Raw genomic sequence first — 21,861 nt, forward strand, 5'->3', positions numbered from 1 at the left:
CCTATGGTACTTATGTGGCCCACCTTACTGTAATATTTGAGTGACTCACCATTTTTAATGTATTTATCTTCACAGCACCTGTGAGACAGGAAAGTGCCATTGGCCTCATTTTACAGTAGAATTGAGGCAGAGAGAGTAAGTGAATTGCTAATATCACACAAGGATTCTGCAGTGAAGCTAGGAAATGAACCTGATCTCCCAAATCACAGGCTCGCACCCTAACCACCAAACCATCTCCCTCTGTCTTTCTGCATCCTTGGGGAAAGATGCAGAAACAAACAATTGAGAGAGAACTGGTGCTGACACAACCCTTGGACCTGGATTCTGCCCTTGGTGTTGAGAGGGCTTTTGACATTGCAGGCTCAATTGAGACTGATTTGTGGGTTTGCCTATCTTGGATGTTGATGGAGACTAGAGACTGTTGGAATTAGGACTACATAACAGTGAAATATGAGCAATTCAGAGATGGAAGAGCCTTTTAGTCAGATGATTGAATTCTTTTGTTTTTCAAACATTTAACACAAACTTGAGAAGGGAAGTTTGGTAAAGATTTCACACTTCTCCTTAAATTCCAAATCCACAGTTGGGACCCATTAATCTTCCAGAAGAAAAAGAAAACCAGATATGATATTCCTAGTATTTCTAAAGATAGCCCTTCCACTCCCCCAAAACACCTTCCAGTTCTTTATGCATCATAAAGGGGCAAAATATGCATTTTTAACAACTCATTGCAGATTACCTTTAACCCTACTCCCCACAAGTATAAAACAGTCTGAATTTAAAAACCCCACATTCGGTCTCATGTAATTAGTTTACACTTTAATGGTACCCACAGCTGAGGTATTGCAATCCTACTAGTTCTCCAGTCAGCCATCAGTATAAAGTGGTATAAACCCTCCAGTGAAAAAGCAATTACATTGGTATGAAGATGCTTACATAGCACAGCTATTCATGTGTGGGAAGGAGAGTAAGCTATAACTATACATAGTTATATTGTTATAACTAACTGTGTCCACACTAGGGATTGCATTGGTGTAACTAAATCCCCCCCCACTTTTTAAAGTTATGCTACCTCTAACCAAAATAAGTTATATAGGTTCACAATCTGTGGGTAGACCAAGCCTTGGACTCAAAATTATAGAAACGCGGTCTTTATGTATTCAGGCCCGCAAACACTACACAAGGACCCTGAAGCCTATTTATAGGTTTGTCCGTATAGGATTCCACCCCACCCAACCCAACATTCCACCCCACCCAACATTTCTTACTGTTGCTACCACTGGCAGCAATGGTGGGAAATTTTGGGGGAAGAAACCTAGTGTGGGTCAAGGACCAAAAAAATTATTGATAACAAGGATTAAGGGTGGGTGAACTTTAGTTTTAACTCAATATTTAATTCAGGTGCAAGCCTAATGTGGCATGGGTCAGAGGCTTGGCAAGACATATTTCATATTATATTTACCTACCTTATAGAAACTAGGCCAGGAAAAGGGTTAAGTTTGTGCAAACAGAGCTTGTCTTGCACAAATTGAAGTAATATTAACACTAACATTTTAATTTTAAAGATGGGGATGAAGTTAGTGTTTACAAAAGCATGAGACTGACAAACAACAGAGTCAAACATGGCCAGGGCAGGCACTTTTCAAGGTTTCCTACATAGCTCTGACATTTGACAATTTTATTTTTCGAAGTTCTGGGCCTCTTCTGAGCAGACTTCCAATGTTGCATGATGGTGTCACAATATGAATTGCTTAGGGGCTCAAGTCAGACTATGCAACTCTGTTTTGTTTGTTAAGTGATCTACATTTGTTCCCTACACCTGAGTGAAGTGCTAATGTATTAAAAGCACACAGAGCCCTTACAAGCCCAGAGTCCAAAAACAAGATTAGACGCGATAGTTATGCTTATGAAAGGTGCCAACCTTGAAGACTAGAGATCCTGTATCCACAGAGCAGAAATAGCATAGGCAAGGCAAGTTTCTCCCACTTTTTTCAGAAAATGTACTTCAGTCCTTATGGTGGGACCCCCGTTGGGGTGATGGGGTAATTCAGTGGCTATGGCCTTTCTGCTGAGATTGATAGTCATCGGACATGGGTAAGAACCATACTTACACTACCATTTGCCTTTAACTCATTTCACATAGGCTACTGTACAGCCATCAGATGGCCATAACAGTAAAACCCTAAGGCCTACTTTCCTCACATCACAAAGGGTCTAATGACAAAAATGTAGCACTTTGTTTCTAGTTTGTGTTTTGTTAGCTTTCATGAGAACGTATGTTTTTATAAAAGAAAATGATTTTGTGACAGAACAAAAGCCTCACAAAGGCTTTACAAAGTGAGCAGTACCAGCACTAAGGTGTCAAACTCCTCCACTCAGTGAGCTAAGCAGGTAAAGACACTTGTTTATTGTACTAAGACTGGTACATTTAACATAAGTATGCCTTGGGGTTTGATTTACAAACTTTTTCCAACAAGATTCCCCTTCTTTTAACTATTCAAAAGCCAGAAAAATACTAATCACAATAAACTAAAAGAACCTACAATACTATCTGCAGTAGAAATACCTATTAATCAAAACTATTGCACATTCAGTAAATTTAAAGAAGATATCCTCTCTTTACTCTCAGACATTACCAAATTTTCCTGTCATAACCTTAACTAAACTTTTACTGGGAATTTTTGCTGCTGTCATGTTCTAAAATAAACTTCCCCTTCATCAGCCATTTTGATGATCACTAGTCACACCTGTTCATGGTATTTAGCATCATATTCTTGTTGTGGATATGAAAGCTATGCTGCCTTTATAAACATATTAAAAACCAGGAAATACATAGAGAGACTTGTGTATCTGATGCAATTTCTCTAATGGATTCATCTGTCAAATGAGGGCCTCCTCACTCTTTCCTACACCATCATATTGGAAATCTCACTAACTGGAAAGAAAATCCTGATAATCCTTTGTCATCTGGTCATGGTATGTCCCACTGTAACAGGAAATCCTTACTCCTTCACCAAGGGGTTAACATATTGATTCACTAACTACCTAAACAGCCAGTAGTGTGCTGACAAGTAGTAAAGAACACCTATATACTGCAAATGTTATCTGAGACCTCTTAAAGCTGGAATTTAATAGCCAGTTCAGCCCAGCAATGGGGGTGAACCAAATATTAAGCCACTAAAAGAATTCAGTTATCTACTTACAAAAAAAAATACAGCCATAGGAGTCTGACTAATGAATAAAATCTACACTTCAGGTTCTATAGATTCAGTATCAACAAAAGCTAATACAAATATGCTGTTCTGAAAAAAATGCAATGTATGGCCTCAACCTGAAACCTAACATTATGTGTACGTGGTGCAACTAGGTGAGAAATATTGTTTACTAATAATACAATATTTTGTTTTGTCAATTGGCAACCCCGCCCCCACCTCCCCTCCCACAACTTCACTCCTCACAGAGACAGAGAAGGCCTGTTATATGTGCTGCAGCCTATTTGATGACATGCATTTTGGTAATGAAAAAGGTGGTTAGCCCCTCATCATGTTAACTCTTCCCCCCCACCCCCCTTGTTTGTAATTTGTCTCAAGCTTTTAGGGAAATATGACTCAGAAATTAAACACACTGGCACATCTTTTGGAATACACTAACTACGGCTCTCAGCAGAGCTCGACCGAGAACGAGATTTTTTCTTGGAGGAACGGGGAGATGGAGAAGAAGGCTGCACGCTAGAGTGGTGGCTCTTCTGAGAGTATTTTTTGTCAGGCGTACGACTGCGAGAGCGAGACCTACTGGTTGACCTGGAAGATCTTGCAGACTTGGACTTGCTGCGAGATCTTGAGTAACTTCTTGAACGAGACCTGCTTCTGGGAAAAAATATAAAAGGTCTTACTCTGGAATATTTTTAAATTAAGAATTTAAATGGATGTTAACTATTTTTAAAAAAGCTACTTTGCACCCATAACATTTCCATCTACAGAACTCAAAGCACTGCACAAAACATTCAATCACTTCAGGTATTGCGTTTCTTTTTTACTCTCCATCATTTGTAAGATCCTTGTCAACTAAAACTTGGGATATGCAAGCAATTTTTACTCATCTATCACGAAAAAAGGAAGCACAAGATCACACTAGTCATTCTTCCCCCCTAGAAAAGCGTATGTAAATTAGGTACTATTCTTGGGACCCCAGGAAGATATTAAAATGAAGAGCTCTGCAAACTCAAAGATTTGAAAATTGCATCCCTTGTTCTGCTGTCAATCTTTTTCCATTTAACAAGACAGATTTTTGTATAGATTATGTTGAAATTAACATACGTTTTTATTACATTTAAAAATTTAAAAGTCAGAACAGCTTTAAAAACATACATTAATTAGTTGCTTTTTACTGGGTCTCACCAGAAAGGCAGTTTTGCAAAATTCCTGAAGATTGAATAATGGAAAGAATCTGAAAAGATTTGGAGGAAATTTTCTAATAAATTATAACCATTTTAATGTGGGCCAAATTTTGGATGGAACCTCTTTCATTTTGCCCATTTAGAGAAACATCAGATTTTTATTATTTATAAAATCGTCTCTCCACCAAAAATATGGCAAATAAAACTCAAATCTGTACTAAAAATCCATCTTTTCTGAATTAAAATTTTGTTTGAAACACTTTATAGTATATCTACTGCTGGAAACTGGTTTTGTACTGTGGTATTGCAAATGACAGCAAAGGAGTTAAATACTTCAACAGCATGGCACAGTTCTTGGCAGTGCTGATACCAACCTACAGAACTGCCAGGCCAGACGACATACCTGTGTGATTTGCGATCTTCAATTAATTTAATTTTGCGCCCATTGAGCTCAGTGCCATCCAACTTGTCCAATGCACTCTTCATATCATCATATGATGCAAACTCCACAACACTACGGATCATCAGGAAGTCACAAAAATTAAGTTATGGGGGAGAATGGAGGAAAGCAGAGGAAAAAAAGATTTTGTATTCATTAGAGTGGGTGGTTTGTGTTTTTTTAAATCTATATGCTCAGGTTTTAACTCGTTAAAACTGATTTTCTAGCTTAATCACAGGACTGACACTGACAAAACAATCCTAACCACCTCCAATGCCCACACTCATCTTAAATCACATTGAATGATAAAAGGAAAACTCCTGAAGTCATCACTTGGGGGCAGATCTCAGCTGCTGTACATCAGCTGGGAGTTAATGGAGCTATGACAATGTATAGCACACCTGAGGATCTGCCTGCTCTTCATTCCTTATTTGGGCAAAATTCTGAAGGATTTCAAGATATAGCTTAAGCTTTTCCGGGAAGAAGAAATACAAATGGGCCAAGTCTGCCCCCTCCTTAGAACTTTAGCAGTAAATATAATTCCTTTCTTTAGTTGGCCTCATTTTCACCTCTCTTCCCCAAACATGTTATCAGGGCTGCTTTAAGTTGCACCTGTCTGCAATGGGCCTCAAGGAGTTATTCTGGCAATAGAGATTCACCAGAAAATAATAATGTTCCCGCCATGCTTCCTTTTCCCTGGGCTACCCGCAACAAGTCCCTTAGCATATGTTTATGGACAGTCAAAATTTGCACAAAAGTTCCCTAAAAGGAAATTCGTGAACAAGAACAGTACCTTAGCTCTAAGTATGGTGATTTTTACACTTTGAAATAGCAGGAAGATTGGATCATCATTATCCTGGTATTGCCCAGATTTATACACAAATATGGATTTACCCTTCATTCCTGTTGTTTCTGTGCGCATCCACATAAGTCACCTCTCCTGCCTTTCTCATGACATCTTTCAAGTCCTGCAGTAAAAATTACAATTCAGCTTAAACACGAAATACACTAACAAGCTATCTGTAAGTCAAAAAAGTAAAGTTCTCTGTTAGACAGGTTATAATTTTTGCATTTAGACTTCTTTTGAAACTCAGCCTACTTAGTAACAATTACAATAATAAAAACAAATTATTGCTTTTAAATTAAGCCCATATCCCAAAAGCAGCTCTTATGAAAACATGGTGCAGCAATTAAAGCATTAATTAACATTGTAACTATACCAGATAAGGAGTTATAGGATATTAAATGCAAACTTTTACAACTGACCATAAAGGCTATTTTGGAAAACCTCATTTAAATGAGAATCTTGCATATTTAAAATTGCCTACATGCATATTCTCCTCCACCCCCACTTAAAGCTACACACACAAAAATTAAATGAAAAATGTCTATGTTTAATTAATGCTAAGATTGTAACAAACTGACAAACAGCAGAATATTCAGAGTTACAAGAGGAGAATCTGTCTTAACTCTGATTTTTCTGGCTTTCACCAGTCTGTGTCACAACCTCAGTGTTATTTCAAAAGAGATACTTGTATTTAATGTCAACAGAGACTGAACATACACTATAGCATGTTTACTTGCCCCGCAATGTGATAAAACGAAGTGAACAAATAATGTTACAGGTGATTAAAAAGATAAGTACAATTATATTTAAAAGTTATTTGCAAACTTAAAAACAATATATTCTCCAAATAATATTGCGCATTTTATAGCCCAAGGCTACTTACCGCAACATACCACAAGTGGTCAGATGATATAAGCAGGTACCTTAAGTAAACAGTCGCTTGTCCAATACCTAGCTGGCCAAGAGGAACTGCCTTACATGAGAAGGGCAGAGGAATGGCTCATAGCAATACGCTTCAGGGGGATGTACCAGAGACCCTGAAAATACTTGACAACATCCGGAAGTGGATACAGAACCTGCGGCTGACCTGTGCTAGCCAAATCGAGCTCAAACCTGGACAAACCAAGATCTAGATCGCCAAAACAGGAGTGTCATAGGAACCAAAAGGAAAATTCAGAACAGGCCAAGCCCTAGAATTTCAGCCACTAGAAACCCCAAACTCTTGGGCTCTCTCTCCTCCACACAAGAGAAACGAGGGTTAACCCAAAGCAAGGCTGTTAAAAGAGGTTCAAAATGCACTTGGTTAGAAATATGTTTGAGAAAAAAATACAAACAAAAAGCTAAGAAATAAACTTTAGAACATTTGCTACAGCATACGGAAGACTCAGTTTAATGCTTAATAAAGCTCAACAATTTAGTTCTAAAAGTGAGCATCCAAATTACACATTAGGCTGCAAAACAGTGAATACTTTTTCTTGTTTAAAATGCTTAAAAACCCAAACAGTCTCATTCAGTTACCACATTTAATATATGATCCATAGCCACATTTAAAAACCATTACTGCAAACTAAACACATGTACAGTAATTCAGAGATAAAGGGTGAAATCCTGACCTTACTGAAGTCAATGGGAGTTTTGTCATGGACTTCAGTGGGGCGAGGATTTCACCCAACAAGTTTAAAACTATACATTTGTTATTAATAAATCAAAGGTTTTCTTGATCTAGAACAAAATGCTCTAATTTAGAAGTGCTGCTAAGAAAAGGAAATTAAGTAAGGCAATCACACAGATTTGTATTCTAAGTTAAGTTGTTTTAGGTTCTAAAATTTTGAGCCATCCAAACAAATGCTTAATATTTAAACTCTGATTTGCTAAGGATCATGGCCATAAAAAACTGTGTAACAGAACAAGAAGATACGACTGAGACACTAAGAATATTATTTGAAGAGAGAAGAAATACGTTCGTGTGTGTGTGTATATGTGTGTGTGTGTGTGTGTGTGTACGTACACACACACACATATATATATGTAGGAAATTTAGGACGCTGCTCTCCTTCAACCAACAGAAGGTCTTAAAACTACCTAAACTAATCTCTTATATTAAAAAACAAACAAAAAAAAACCAGCAATGAAATCTGACCATTCATGAGGGTTAATGTTTGGTTTCACCTCACTCACAAAAATATATCATTGTGTTCCTCAGCAATTAAAGATTTAATAGACCATGTATTTTTTAAAAAACAGAAAATTGTGAAAAAGAATAAACGTACACATTAAAACTGTCCTAAGACGACATGGCTTTTACTTTTCTTTTAGCAATCACAGATCTATTATCAGATCAGCTATCAACTTCAACTATCATTTATTTTTGGGAGAACTGGTAGTGTTGATGGGAAGCCAGTCGTAACAAATTCGCACTGTCATAACCACAGGTGATTAAAATTACTGGTTGTTTGGCTTTAAACACACTTGGAGACATAAAATGGGCCGGGGGGGGGGGGAGGGGGGGGAAGAATGTGATCTGGACACACATTTTAACTATTTCTAGCATCTGAACGTGCCGCTTTAAAAGCAGACAAATATAAACCTGTCTCAAATTTTGGGGAGCTACACATCCAGATGCCCACAAGTTTTGAAGGCAAGGTATTGTATCTATTTCATTCAAGACAGCTAGTTTCTCAAAGGGAGATGAAGACCAGAACTTGTCCTGGGATAATCTAGAATCCAGTATTTTGGTGACTATCATATTTCTAGTCTCATCAATCATATTAATAGTATACTACTACTTAATGTTTAATAGCTAACAAATTCTGATGTATTATGGCTGCAAAATTAAACTACATTTGTACAGGGAATTTTACTTTAAATTGTAACATTTTATAGAGAAGCAATTGTCTTAAAACAGTTTTGCTATAATTTGTTACACTTTTAGCTTACCAAGCACTTTAACTGTATACCTCCACAAATCTAGAAGAAATGGCACATTGTCCTCCTTAAATCATCTCTAATGGACTAGTGTCAAGATTCACAGAAATTTCACACTAAGCCTACAAAGTGCAAAGCTGGTCAGGAGTGCTTAGTGCTAGTGTACTTAGCACTTGCAAAATGTGTCAGAATATTCTCAACTTTCATGTTAAGCATTCAAGGAATTTTGCCACGAACTTTTAGGTATGGATATGTTCACGTGCTCAGGTAACCACAAAAGATTTATTATGGTGAATCTGAATTAAGATGATGTAAATCTAACATGTAATTACTAGGAATAAAGCCATTACAAATATTCAAAAGTAAAAGTTATTGCAAGATCCAATTTCCAAGCTGTAAATTAATTTTAATGTAAACACCTCCATTAAATTATGGCTTTCCTCAAGACTCCATTATAGCTTTTACCCCTTCCTCAATGTTACCTCTACAAGATCAGTGATTTTTAGAGCTTCATATACAGAGTAGTTGTGTAGTATATACTAGAGGGATTTAGATGAAGTCCACTTGTCTGCTGAATCAAAAGTTTAAAACTGATCAGAGGTTTATTTAATAATAGAATCATATAATCAAATACTGTGCTTTCCATATGAAAGGATGGCACAAAGCTTTGCAGACTTAAGCCCTAATTCTGCCACCAGATCCACATGGGTGGACCCCTGCACCCTCATGAAGCATCATTAACATTAGTGAAACTCCAGACAGGCACAGAATGTTTGCCCTTGCAGATCTTGTTGCAGAGACCAGAGCCTTAAACTAACACAATCTATCCATGTCCGTCTCTTCAATATACAAACAAAATCCATCTATGATCATTAACGTGGTGTCTTTTAAAAAAAAAATAAACCTCACTTGTTGATTCTACCTTTTGTAAGTAGTATGGGCTTAGCAATAGATATTTCTGTTACAAGGCCCACAAAGAAAAGTGAATTCCTTATAATGGGTATATTAGAAACAACATACACATTAATATAAAAACAGTGATCATGTGGTCATTCTTTTTAAGCCAGCTAAAGATTAGAAAAAGTTGTAGACATCACAAATGCAGTGATATAGCTTTAAAAAGAATTTTTAAAAGAGTTTATCTGAACCCCTGCAGTAAGTACACTATGTCTAAGTGGCTTTCTTGGAATTTGCTTTATTCATGCAGTATTAATGGATTCTTAATCATGGTCCACCTCAAAAAAATGTTTAGTGCAATTAAAAAAAAGACTACAAGTTTCATTCAGAACAAAAATGTAAACTCAAAGGTGTGGAAATCTCAAATATTCCATCCTAGTAAACTGATTAATGATTTAGAGGTTACAAATGTAATGCCAAATTAAAAGATAATCCAAAGTATCACCAGCTGAAAATAAGGCAAGAACCACTAGCCTCCCAACTACAAAATGTCAACTATGATACCTATTTGTACAGTTTTGAAAATTAGTTACTCTTAAACGTTGGAGTATATAATTCAAGCACTTTTTTAAACTTTTAATAAAAATTAAATATTTATTATGGCTTTAATACAAGATTAGATTGCAAACTGCCTCCTTAAGGGCAGGAAAATAAAATGCTCTGAATAAAATCATGTATTAAAGATAAAAAAGACTGAAATCTAACTCACCTGCCAGCTGATCCGTGAAGAAAGGTTTTCAACTATAATTCTGTGTTCAGTACGAACAGGAGGTCCATACCAGCTATAAGAATTCAGAGACAATAAAATACATTTCCCCAAAGCAGAGTATTTAAAACTCTTACACACAAACTCATGTGTTCTGACAGTTTGCTGATGGAGTTAAATACTAATTACTTTCCTTACAGATGGATTGCAGATTAGATTCTCCCTGGTTAACTCTTATACTATATTTAAAAGCATATACCCACTATAAGAGTGGAAGTGCTGACATTAGCAATAAGTTAGTATTTTGCTGGAAGAACTTTACACCCAGGCAGTCAATATAGATGTCATTTTCAGGTCTACTGAAGACTAATTTATTTTCATTAAATTAGTTCAGATCAAAAAAGTATATCTAAGTACTCTAATGGCTTTGGTCAAACATATTGCCTCTGGAGGCCACTCCTACTGAAGGTGTAATTACTTCTTTGCTGACAAGGGGCTAAATTCTGTCTTTTGAAGTCAAAGAGACTCATGCAAACATCTTAAGACAATTTAGCCCAATGGTTCTCAATTCCCAAGTACTTGCTAATATTTGGATATGCCAATGTGCCCCTATGGCAGTTTCTTATGGGTCAGAATATTCTGACTTCAAGAAACACAACATGAAGCCAACTGGTTGCATACAAGTGGCAGTGGCACTTTGATTGTGAATAAAAAGAAGTGTTCATACCATGAAACGTTACCGAAAGGAATTACTATAATTACTATATAGTAGTTTTTAATGAATATTGATTAACTGTTTGTTTTTTTAAAGAAGCTAAACTTGGTTTAAAATATATATCTATTTGTATAAAAAGGAACATGAAGAAAAGGTCTGATTGCGAGTTATGGGGGATTGAGAGGGGGGAGAGTGGGAGAGGAAGTCCCTAACAGGCAATTAGTGCTCCCAATCCCAACAACTCTATTAGAGGGTTTGAGAACCATTGGGGAGTTTGGAAAAAGCACACTGGCTTTTGAAAAGATAATGTACAATTCTATTAATGGTGTTATGTTGGACTTCTATCAGAACGGTGGGAGAACAGTACACTGAGAAGATAAATGTTTTCCACCTATTGTTCTTCCACCCAGCTGTTTCTGGTAAGGGTTATCAAGATAGTTACAAAGCACTGATAGCAATTTAAGCCAATCAGATGACTGAGAACATTTTTTTCATCCCTTCAAATTTATGTCTCACACAACCACAATTCAAATAGGTTGTACTGCTACTGTGGGCATCCTTGTATTTAGTTATAGTTTTCAAATGAAACAGACTTGGGTGCTTACTGTAGTACTAAGTACACCCAATGACACCATTTCATGCTCTCTCAGTTTTGGATAGATAAACCAATTGTCACTGCTTCCTAGTCTGTCCTTTCACTCTCACACGAGGTGCATATGAAATGACATTAATACAGAGAAGAACTGTCTAGTGTGCGCGCGCGTATGTGTGTAAAATTTTACTTGAACTGGCACAAAAACCTGCTTACTGTTATGAAAAAATTATGATTGATAGAAAATTAATACACATCATTGGGGTCACACCTTAAGTTAATTTGTTCAGTCTAGATGCCGGAATCACTCAGTGTTATGGTTCTTTCAATGCCACACCTCATCCCATAAAATGTAACCCTAATGGTGTGTACTGATTTGTACACTGAAGCATAGGTAATTTGATTTCAGCGCATACCTCAAAGTGTCCCAATTTTTTTCAGAACATCCAGATCTTCAGAGCATTTAAGCAGAAGTCCCAGAGTCCCAAAACTGGCAGGCTGAGTCCCATTTTTTCATTATTTCAAACGGTAGTCTCTTCCTGTCTGGCACCGGGTGTCTGACGTCATGAACATGGCCACAACGTCAGATGCCCACGACCTTCAATCACACTTCCTACTTTAAAAGTTCACTTTTAGCCTGGACCTCGGATCAATCCTACCGCATCAAGGTCACTGCCGCTAAAGAAAAAAGAATCTAATTAGCATACTTGCATATGCAAATTAGATGCCCCAGATTTTACTGGTCTGTGGTTGGAAGGAACTCTGCCTCTGAAACAACTGCAGAGAGGTTAAGAATTATATTTCAGTGAAATGTTTATCCTTCTTTCAAAAACTACTCTGCATAGTCCACAGTTACTAATTCTATTACATAATACATCAGTTCAAATGGTTTACTTTAGAAATAACAATTTAAAGTAAAAAACAAAGTGTTGCTGTGTCATTTAACTAACTCTGCAAAATTTACCATTTAAGAAAAATCCATCATCAAAATATATAAAGATCATTATCTCATTAAATAATTCAAAGTAATACTTTTTCACACATACTGTATATCCAGCATATGTAGTAGATACATGTAGTCTGTACCGTAACTGTTTTTAGATTCCATCCATGGACAGAGATTGTCCTTTAGGGGGTCACTTTCTTTTCAATCAGCAACCTTTGCCTTTTTGTACTTTTATACTGATGGGTGTTATGCTAGCACTTTGTTCCTACGATACCGGTTCTTACCATGATCTGTGAGACCCCATCCCAGTGTTTACTGAATTAAACTTTTTAGAACCCGACAATGGGAAATTTGGAACCTTGGTAGGTTAGATGGTCCACCAGAGAAACTTTCAAGTAAAATGGTTCACAGAATTTATGCTGAAGAACCATTGCTGTACAGTAATATTAAACCCATGACACATTGCTTAGGTAGAGAGATGCCCCAGTTGAGAGAAACATGATCTTAATATTAAAAAATGAATAACCTTCCCAGAGTTTTTTAATCACAATATTTTTTAAAATATAAAGTTGGTTTTCCAATATGAATCACAAAAGGTTTTGCGACAGATACATACTGGGAAGTATTTATGACTTCTTTCCTTGCTGACTCATGCAACTTTGTATTGGCAGTTTCAGACAATGTCAATTAACACTTAAGATTTTCTATTGGTTTCAAAAGAAGTCATTATACTGACTTGACATCTGTAATTAGCTACCTAGTTATGTTAGGAAAAAGCCCAAAAAAGAACAGGCCAACCCAGTGGCACAGTGTTAGTACTCAGCATCACACAGGCCAGTATGGAGTGCAAGCACAGTACAGTGTGTTCACTAGCAGTGGGGTACAGAGGGGCCACTCAAGTTGCTAACAGCAAATCCCTCAAGTCAATTAAGGAGCAGCACTGATTGGCTCAAAGGTGCCCCATCTTGTCCTCCTCAGCCAGAAAAATAATGGCTACAAGGTACAGGGGTATCAGTACTGGGTTCCTCAATGGCAGTGGTTCTCAAACTTTTGTACTGGTGACCCCTTTCACATAGCAAGCTTCTGAGTGCGACAATCCTTATACATTAAAAAGGCTTTTTTATATATTTAACACCATTATAAATGCTGGTGACAAAGCGGGGGTTTGGGGTAGAGGCTGACAGCTTGTGACCCCCCATGTAATAACCTCACAACCCCCCTGATGGGTCCTGACCCCCAGTTTGAGAAGCCCTGCTCAATGGTATGTAAGGACGTGGAGCTCCCCTTCTTCACCAACAGGAAGAAGAAAAAACAATGTTTTAAGCACAGTGCATCCCCAGTTATTTTATATGCAGTAAATTGAGATCAAATCACTCACCTAGGTCCACTGCTACGTGACTGGTAATAATTGAACCGCTGTGGAAATCTGCCTCTGCCTCCCCCTCTTCGTGCCCTGGCATGTTCAATTGTAACCCTTAAACATGAGAGAAAAAAATCCATAACTACTTAAGTCACTTCAGTCCTTTCAATAGAAAGTACACATGCAGAATCAAGAGAGGTCCTGCCCTTAGGTTTTTATTTGACACAGCATAGCAGAATCAATGGCAGATATTTCATAAGCATCCAAAACATTAACTCATAATGTTTCCATGAAATTTACTTCAGGTCTGCTGTTTAGATTTAATAGTCAGAAAGGAAGAACAAGAGTATAGGGCCGTGAAAAGAAAAGGCCCACACTGATGGTCTAAGATAAATATGCAAGTTGTTTTTTGGCTCATTAAGATAACTTATTGGTTTCTTATGTACAATGACTGTTTGGCACTCTTATAAGTCATACATATGGTAAGAGGTTCTGATTAATTTCTAGAAGTGACAGATGGACTAATGAGGAGAAGAAGAGTGAAATGAATGGATTTGACATTTCTGGTAAGATTGCATCTATTCATCTGGGGAAGAGGCATATAACATATATTGGAGGGAAAACACAAAATTCCTAACATCTCTATCCAAAAAAAAAAAAAAAAAAAAGCAGTTGAATTCTATGCTACAATACAAACTAAGGCCCCCAGTCTTGCATCAGGACATGATAACAGACGCCTCCACTTACATGGAGATCGGTCAGAGATCCACCCGAACAAGATGTTGGAGCAGAGCCTAGTGCACCATATTTGGGGTATAAAACATTTAGTGCTTTAGAAAAAGCATATTTGAAGTTTACCTTTCATTGCACAGTTCTTTACCATTCAGTTCATAAACTGCATCATCAGCATCTCTATGGTCTTCAAACTCCTAGGAAAGAAACAGGAATAAGCATCACAGATTTATAATGATGCAATCACATCTCCCACTAGAGCAGGGTCAGCAACCTTTCAGAAGTGGTGTGCCAAGTCTTCATTTATTCACTCTAATTTAAGGTTTCACTTGCCAGTAATACATTTTAATGTTTTTAGAAGGTCTCTTTCTATAAGTCTTTAATATATAACTAAACTATTGTTGTATGCAAAGTAAATACGGTTTTTAAAATGTTTAAGAAACTTCATTTAAAATTAAATTAAAATACAGAGCCCCCTGGACTGTTGGTCAGGACCCAGGCAGTGTAAGTGCCACTGAAAATCAGCTCGCATGCCCCTTTGGCACGTGTGCCATAGGTTTCTTACCCCTGCACTAGAGCATTCTTTTCCACACCCTCTTAAAAATGTGTGTATATTTAAGAACTATGCAGTGCAGCAAGCATCAACTAGCAGATCTATATCCTTAAAGCAGAACGCAGTGAAAACTGATGAACATTTATGGACTTTTACACTGAGAATTATTCTCCTTCTCATTTACACTAATGTATCTCCATTAATTACAGTGAGTTAGTCCCAAGATCACTACAGTGAGTTAGTCCCAAGCATCAGGTCCTTTATATGGATATGTGATGAGCTAACCAGTCCCTTATTCCGTGTATTCTTATCAGAGGACGAAGGATAGTGTTGGAATTAGGGTATAGGATTGGCAGTCTGATTCCTATTCATACCCCTGTCATAGATTACCTTGGGGAATTCACTTAGGCCAACATTTTAAAGTTTCCCTAGAACTGGGTACCTAAATAAGAATGTTCCTGAGTTTCTGCAGTGCTTAGCACTCACATCTCCCATTGACTTCGGTTAGAATGTAGGTGCAAGGAGTTTCAGAAACAAATACCAGGCCACTTATTTAGGTACCTAACTTTAGGTCACTATGGTTTGAAAAATTGTGTCTTTATCCTCTTTCTTTACTGTATTCTATAAAATTTAATCTAAAAAAAAAAAAATCTATGAAATGATCTCAAAAATGATCAGTTCTTTTGCCTTGTACTTAAGCAATAAATACACAATGAAATGTGTTTTAACAGTATTAAGAGTGCTTTAGCTCTTTAGTACCTCCTGTTGCATTGCTCATTGACACCACAGCAGAAAGCAAGACCAGCAGCACTTGCATTTTGAATGCTTAACGCAAAATCTGCTTTCATAACAACAGATAAAATAACTGAACATCTCGTGGAAGAAAATAATTTAGAGACAATATGAACGCCTTACTCACACTACTTAGCACCTTACATTATGAATAGTCCACTGAAATCCTTCACACATTAAGATGCTACACACTGAGTAAGAATACTGGCCCTTAATGGTTAAAGCAGAAGACCAAGAGTCAGGTGTTATGGATTCTATTCATAGCTCTACTACAGACTTGCTGTGTGACTTCAGCCAAGTTACTTAATCTCTGTTACTCAGTTCACCAGTATGTAAAATGAGAATATTACTTATCTAACAGAGAATACCAAGGTGTTTGTTAGTACATTAAAGTGCTTTAAAGTCCCTGATGAAAAGTGCTCTTATAGAGCTAAATTTTATAATTTGCTAGTAGCTTGATGGCTATTGAAGACGGAGGAGTGGAACAACTACGGAATTCCATTCATTTGTGGGGTTTCAATAGAAAAATACTTTTAAAACTATTTTTGGCAACAACTGGTATCAAGCCATTCTTTAGAGCAGTGATACTCAGACTGACGCTCAAGAGCCGCAAGTGGCTCTTTAATGTGTCTCCTACAGCTCTTTGTAGCACATGGTATTAAAAAAACTGAGAGATTTATTTATTAACCACTCTAAGTTATTAACCCATCAGGATGCTTTTACTATATTATTTTATCAACTACAATTGATTCATAACACTTGGTTAGTCATTTCACTGTGAGAATAATATATATAAAACCTAAATATTTACCATCATACTGTTTAAATATATAGTACTATAGTAACTGAAACAATGAATTCACACTACTGTGGCTCTTTTGGGTAATGTTGATCACTAATTTGGCTCCTGAAACACTGAGGTCTAAGTATCACTGCTTTAGAGATATGGCCAAAGATACTGGAAACACTAAAATAATGTAAAAACTGCAGTATAAACTTTTTTTCTTTCAATTCCTTTTAAAACCCAATCTTTTTTCCCCAGGACAAAAGTCCGCTGAGTTTTACATTTAAGTGAATCGTTACAGGGTAGTTAGTGTCCGCAAAAATAAGGAGTGATATCCTGATCCCCACTGAAGGCAATGGCAAAACTCCCACTGAATTCAGAGCCAGGATTTTATCCAGTTTTAAATGGAAACATGGAAAAAATTGCTGCTGAACAAAAACTAACCTAGAGTGGGAAAAATCTGAATTAAGCTCATATGAAAAGCAATTTAAAGCACAAACATTTTCCATTTCACCATTGGAACTATTACAGTCTCAAACATTTCTTCCCTAAGTGATGTCCCCTGCCTGCTATTAAGCTAACTGAGCCTGTAATTGCATAAAAGAGGAAGCATGAGGACATACTTACCACAAACCCAAAACCATTTTTCAGATTGATTTCACGTATATGTCCATATCCTTTGAAGAATTTCTCCACATCCCGCTCCCGGGCATGTGGGCTCAAACGTCCAACGAAGACACGACAGCCACTCATTTTAGTTTAAAGGTGAAACTGTAAAACAACAGTTAATTAGCATTATTCATCAGAGTAATTAACTAAAAATAGCTTAATCAGAGTCCTTTCTAAATGAAGCCCCAGAAATCCTGGTCAAATCAGATACTCGAGACAACAAAATCCAAACCATGTTAGAAATATGATTCCTCTTTATAGTGAGAGAAGTTCTCTATTACAGTTTTAAGTTGAATGTACATGGAATAACTCTTAGGTAGTTTTTTAAAGTATAAAAAATATTTCTTGATATCTGCCCTTTGATAAAGGAATTATTTCAGCATCAGGCAATGCACTTGGGCATCACAGAAATGTGAAAACTAACTACAGAGTAAGATTATTCACTCTTGGAGAAGTGCTCTTCTGCTACAGAGAAACAAGGGACTAGTTTTCTGTTTGGGGGCATCAGCTCCAACTAGCACAGCCTGTGAAATTTAAGCACACTAATAAATTACAAAGCTTTCACATATTTTGTATATAAAATATTGCAAGAGCATTGGACATACAGCATTAATTATGTATTTCAATGGCTGCATAGTTCACTGATCAGACAATGTTATGCTAATTTTATCTCCTCTTTGAACAGTGGATATGATCTGAAGTTACCAAAAAGGAACCCTGTTACTCAGTAGATCTGCACCTTCTGTGTATGCAGAATCATTTTTGGTTACTTTTCTGAAAAGAAGGGCTTTTCTGTTTGTTTACTGGTTTTGTTCCTGCAGAGCCAACCCAGCTATTTGGTAGTGATCTAAAGCCTAATCTGGCTCATACATCATTAACAGAATTGTTAACCAAGTTCCAACTGCAGAGTCTTTGGATCCCAGAAAAAAGCCCAAGTGAATTTAAAACTCAGGACTAGTAATGAGAAGAAACAGCTTTCTATTTGTAAACTAAACAAAATGGCTATAGAAGCCATTGATGCAAACATGGAACCCAAAGGTGCATTTTACCGCACAGCCACATTACAGTAATATGACGTACCATCTGATAGACATATTTTATAACTCTTAGCCCAGTTAGTATTACTTCATTCTGAAGATCACAGTACTTAAGGTTACACTTTAATCAAATGAGTCCAAATATCAATAAAGCATTTTCACCTTAAAAGAAGGATGCAAGCATTTCGCTGTGAGCAGCATTCTACCAGTCCACAGAGTTAGATGTGACTTCTCATCATGAGATAACTATTTGAATAGTTGCAGAAAGGAGGTCTAACATCAGGGACCAAGATTTTCAAAACTGACTAGTGATTTTGGGTATCTAATTTGAGACACCTTGCAGAAAAAGCTTTGGGGAGTGCATTTTCCCATCACTACTACCACTAGACCTTTCACTTGTGGATTTCCACAAGAATGAATTCTCTCCCCAGGCCATTCTCCTCCTGCTTTAACATTGGTTTAACAATCCAAACAACTTTATTATTAAAAACTGAAATGCTGTTGTTCTGAACAAAGTGTGGGTGCATCTGTTTAAATTTAGGTGACTGTGTAAAGTTTAACCCAAGATTATTTTGCACCAATATTCTCAACATCATAAAAACAGACAGTCTCTGCCCTGAGGACCTTGAAATAATAGGGTTCTATCCTGTAGACCTTTTGTATATGAAAGTGTTACAGGAGTAGGCCCTAAAGTAGACAGATAATACCACTTGGACAATATACCAGATGACCACGTGGGGTGAAATCTAAGGGCAATTCAGATGTAATTTTTTTTATGTTAATGTAATTTACCACTTACATCTCACATAGAGTAGCACTGACAGGCTTCAACAAGCAGCACATTTATAAGGAAAGATTTAAAGGAAGAGAAGGATTCCATTTTTTGAATTTTAATTAAATGGCATGTACTTTTTTCAAATGTCCAAAATACATTTCTTGATTCAGAACTAGGAATATTAAGAAATCTGATCAACCCAAATTAAAAAAATAAAATAAAACAGATTAACAGTGAAATGTGCCTAGGTAGATCAAACAATGTCTAAAGGAGTGACAGAGGTCTGCCCCTGCAGAGGTTTGCCTGCGCTAGGCTTACTGTAGTATCAAGGCCTATTCTGGCTTGGAACTGTCTTTGCCATCCTTCTCTGGAAAAGGTAGAAAACCTCCAGAAAAAGTCACAATTGTTTATTAACTATTTGTTTCTGTACCTGAAATCTTTTAACTAAAAACATTTACACAAGGCAACAAACCTCAAACAGGTAAACAAAACATCCCTCCCATACACACCTATGCTAAAGAAAAGGCTTGAGTCTTGCCTCCAAAGATTCCATGTATGTTCAGCCATATACACAAAGGGAGATAGCAGTCAGGAATTATAAATCAGGAGTGGAAGGGCCCCTTTCTCACCCTCTTGAGAATGTAAAACGGGACAATGAGCACTTCCAAACCTTTCAACAAGCGAAAGGGAAGACAGACCCACAGATTGCTATTGCCAGGCATCTTTGCCCTGCTTTCAGTCCCTTGCTGGTACATTTTCTTGCATACTCCTCCTCTCTCTTAGATAGCTCTCGCTTACAGTAGCAAGTTTTCAACTTTGCCAGTCACCTTAAACAACAACTTCCACAGAAAACTACTAACTCTCAGACATCATGCTGGCTGTGCGTCTACTATCATTAGGTGTTAACTTTCTGATAACAAGGTATGTGTCTTCTTTTAAAACTCAGCAACAGGAAATCATAAGATCTTATATGAACACGTGAATATGGTGAGTTTTAATTGTTGAGATATTCCTTATTTGTGTATTTGCATTCCTCTTGGTACAGAGTATTGGTATATACTTGCAGGGGCCTTTCTAGCTCTAGGCAAGCTAGGCGGTTGCTTGGGGTGGCAGATTTCTGGGCAGCAGCCTAGGCTAGCATATTAGCCCATGCCTTGCCCTGGTCACAATAAAATGGTGGCTGGGCCAAACCCAAGCTGCGTGTGCACGCCCAAGGCCATTTACTCAAATTTGGCCCTGCCAATCACCCCTCTGTCAGGATACGAGGGGAGGCCAGGCCAAGTCCAAATTGGAGTGACATGGGGGGAGGGTTTCAGAGTAGCAGCCATATTAGTCTGTATCAGCAAAAAGAAAGGGAGGATTTGTGGCACCTTAGAGACTAACAAATTTATTTGAGCATAAGCTTCGCAAAAAGAAAAGGAGTACTTGTGGCACCCACTTCATGCATCTGATGAAGTGAGCCGTAGCTCACGTAAGCTTATGCTCAAATAAATTTGTTAGTCTCTAAAGTGCCACAAGTCCTCCTTTTCTTTTTATAGTAGGAGGGGGAGACACTAAAGTGTTGTCTAGAGAGACTGACAGATTGCCTTGTGCCGCCGCTACATACTTGTTCTCTAACATGGTGAAAGAGAGGTTAATAAACTGAAATAGAGCGGATGCTGCTATTTCTTGAAGAGTGAACAGGTCAAGAACTGAAATATCAAAGATTAATGTTTCCCAGCCACAGATAAAAGCCATACAGACCAAACTTGCTTGCTAACACACAAAAAGAGGTTAAAAAAAACAACCCCAAACAGATCGCCACACTGCTGACTTACAGAGCCCCGGAGAGCAGGCCCCGCACAGCAGGCTCAGGGAAATGGGGCGTTGCGATGTGCTTAGCAAGTAATAACTAGAGAGAGAAGGAACAACCGTCTAGCCCCGCGGAGAGCAGAGCCGGCGGGAAGAGCGGCAATGGCCGGGGGGGGGGGGAGGGGGGGAGACCGGAACGGCGGGTCCCAGCGAGGCAGGTAGGGCCGGTGGCGCTGGGCGGGAAGCACGAGGCGGAGGGGGAGGGGCAGGGTCTCTCCTGCCCGAGGTGGCAGAGGCCGCGCAGGCTTCTCGGTGCGTCACGCCGGGGCTCGTGAGTCGCTCCGTTTGCGCAACTTCGCAACACACAAATCAGGTACCGCCCCTCCCCCCCAACCGTGACCTCCGGCTCCCTCCCAAATCCCTTCTCCCCCATCCCCATCCATCCCATCCCCACCGCCCCTTCCCCGGCTCCCTCAGGCTCGCGGGGAGGGGATATTCACCCGTGGGGGCCGCTGGGTCCAGCCAGACCCTGGGAGCGCAGCGCACGGTGCCTCTCTCCTCCGCCGCAATATGGCGGCGCCAGTCCCGAGAGGAAGGAGGCAACCACAGAACCCTGCTATTGGCGCGCCTCCGCCAGACTACACCTCCCAGTACGCAACGCGCCGGATTGCCCCGCCCCCACAGCCGCCTGGACGTGCCGCTGCGGAACGGCCGGCGCACTGCACGCTGGGAGTTGTAGGACCGAGGCGAAGAGGAGCTGAGCGCTGGAGCCTGGGAGCTCCCTCTGCTGGTCGAGTTCCTTCTGTGGCGGCTGACGTGGAAGTGACGCAGAAACAAGGCGGAGC

General features: G+C 38.4%; 1 protein-coding gene across 2 annotated transcripts; it reads right to left on the reverse strand.

Moving 5' to 3' along the window:
* Positions 1-2,384: 2,384 nt before the first annotated feature.
* On the reverse strand, positions 2,385-21,805 carry LOC102932940 (serine/arginine-rich splicing factor 5). 2 transcript variants are annotated; one of them, XM_037900293.2, is made up of 8 exons: positions 21,517-21,805; positions 17,372-17,515; positions 14,742-14,812; positions 13,902-13,997; positions 10,274-10,346; positions 5,730-5,803; positions 4,800-4,910; positions 2,385-3,863 (listed from the first exon to the last, which is right to left on the reverse strand). In XM_037900293.2, exons 2-8 carry the CDS (start codon positions 17,495-17,497, stop codon positions 3,647-3,649), a joined length of 768 nt encoding a protein of 255 aa, XP_037756221.1. In that variant the 5' UTR covers positions 17,498-17,515; positions 21,517-21,805; the 3' UTR covers positions 2,385-3,646. The 2 variants fall into 2 exon arrangements, with proteins under 2 accessions (XP_037756221.1, XP_037756220.1); XM_037900292.2 differs by having other exon boundaries at positions 2,385-3,866; positions 21,517-21,648.
* Positions 21,806-21,861: the final 56 nt, after the last annotated feature.

This window comes from Chelonia mydas, chromosome 6 (genome assembly GCF_015237465.2).
Source record: "Chelonia mydas isolate rCheMyd1 chromosome 6, rCheMyd1.pri.v2, whole genome shotgun sequence".
Classification (NCBI taxonomy): domain Eukaryota; kingdom Metazoa; phylum Chordata; order Testudines; family Cheloniidae; genus Chelonia; species Chelonia mydas.

Coding starts and splice junctions, on each gene's coding strand:
- LOC102932940 (XM_037900292.2), bottom strand. CDS start 17,497: ATGAGTGGCTGTCGTGTCTTCGTTGGACGTTTGAGCCCACATGCCCGG. Junction 5,804..10,273: donor CTTCACGGATCAGCTGGCAG/GTGAGTTAGATT, acceptor TTTTTACTGCAG/GACTTGAAAGATGTCATGAG. Junction 3,867..4,799: donor GAAGATCGCAAATCACACAG/GTATGTCGTCTG, acceptor ATTTTTTCCCAG/AAGCAGGTCTCGTTCAAGAA.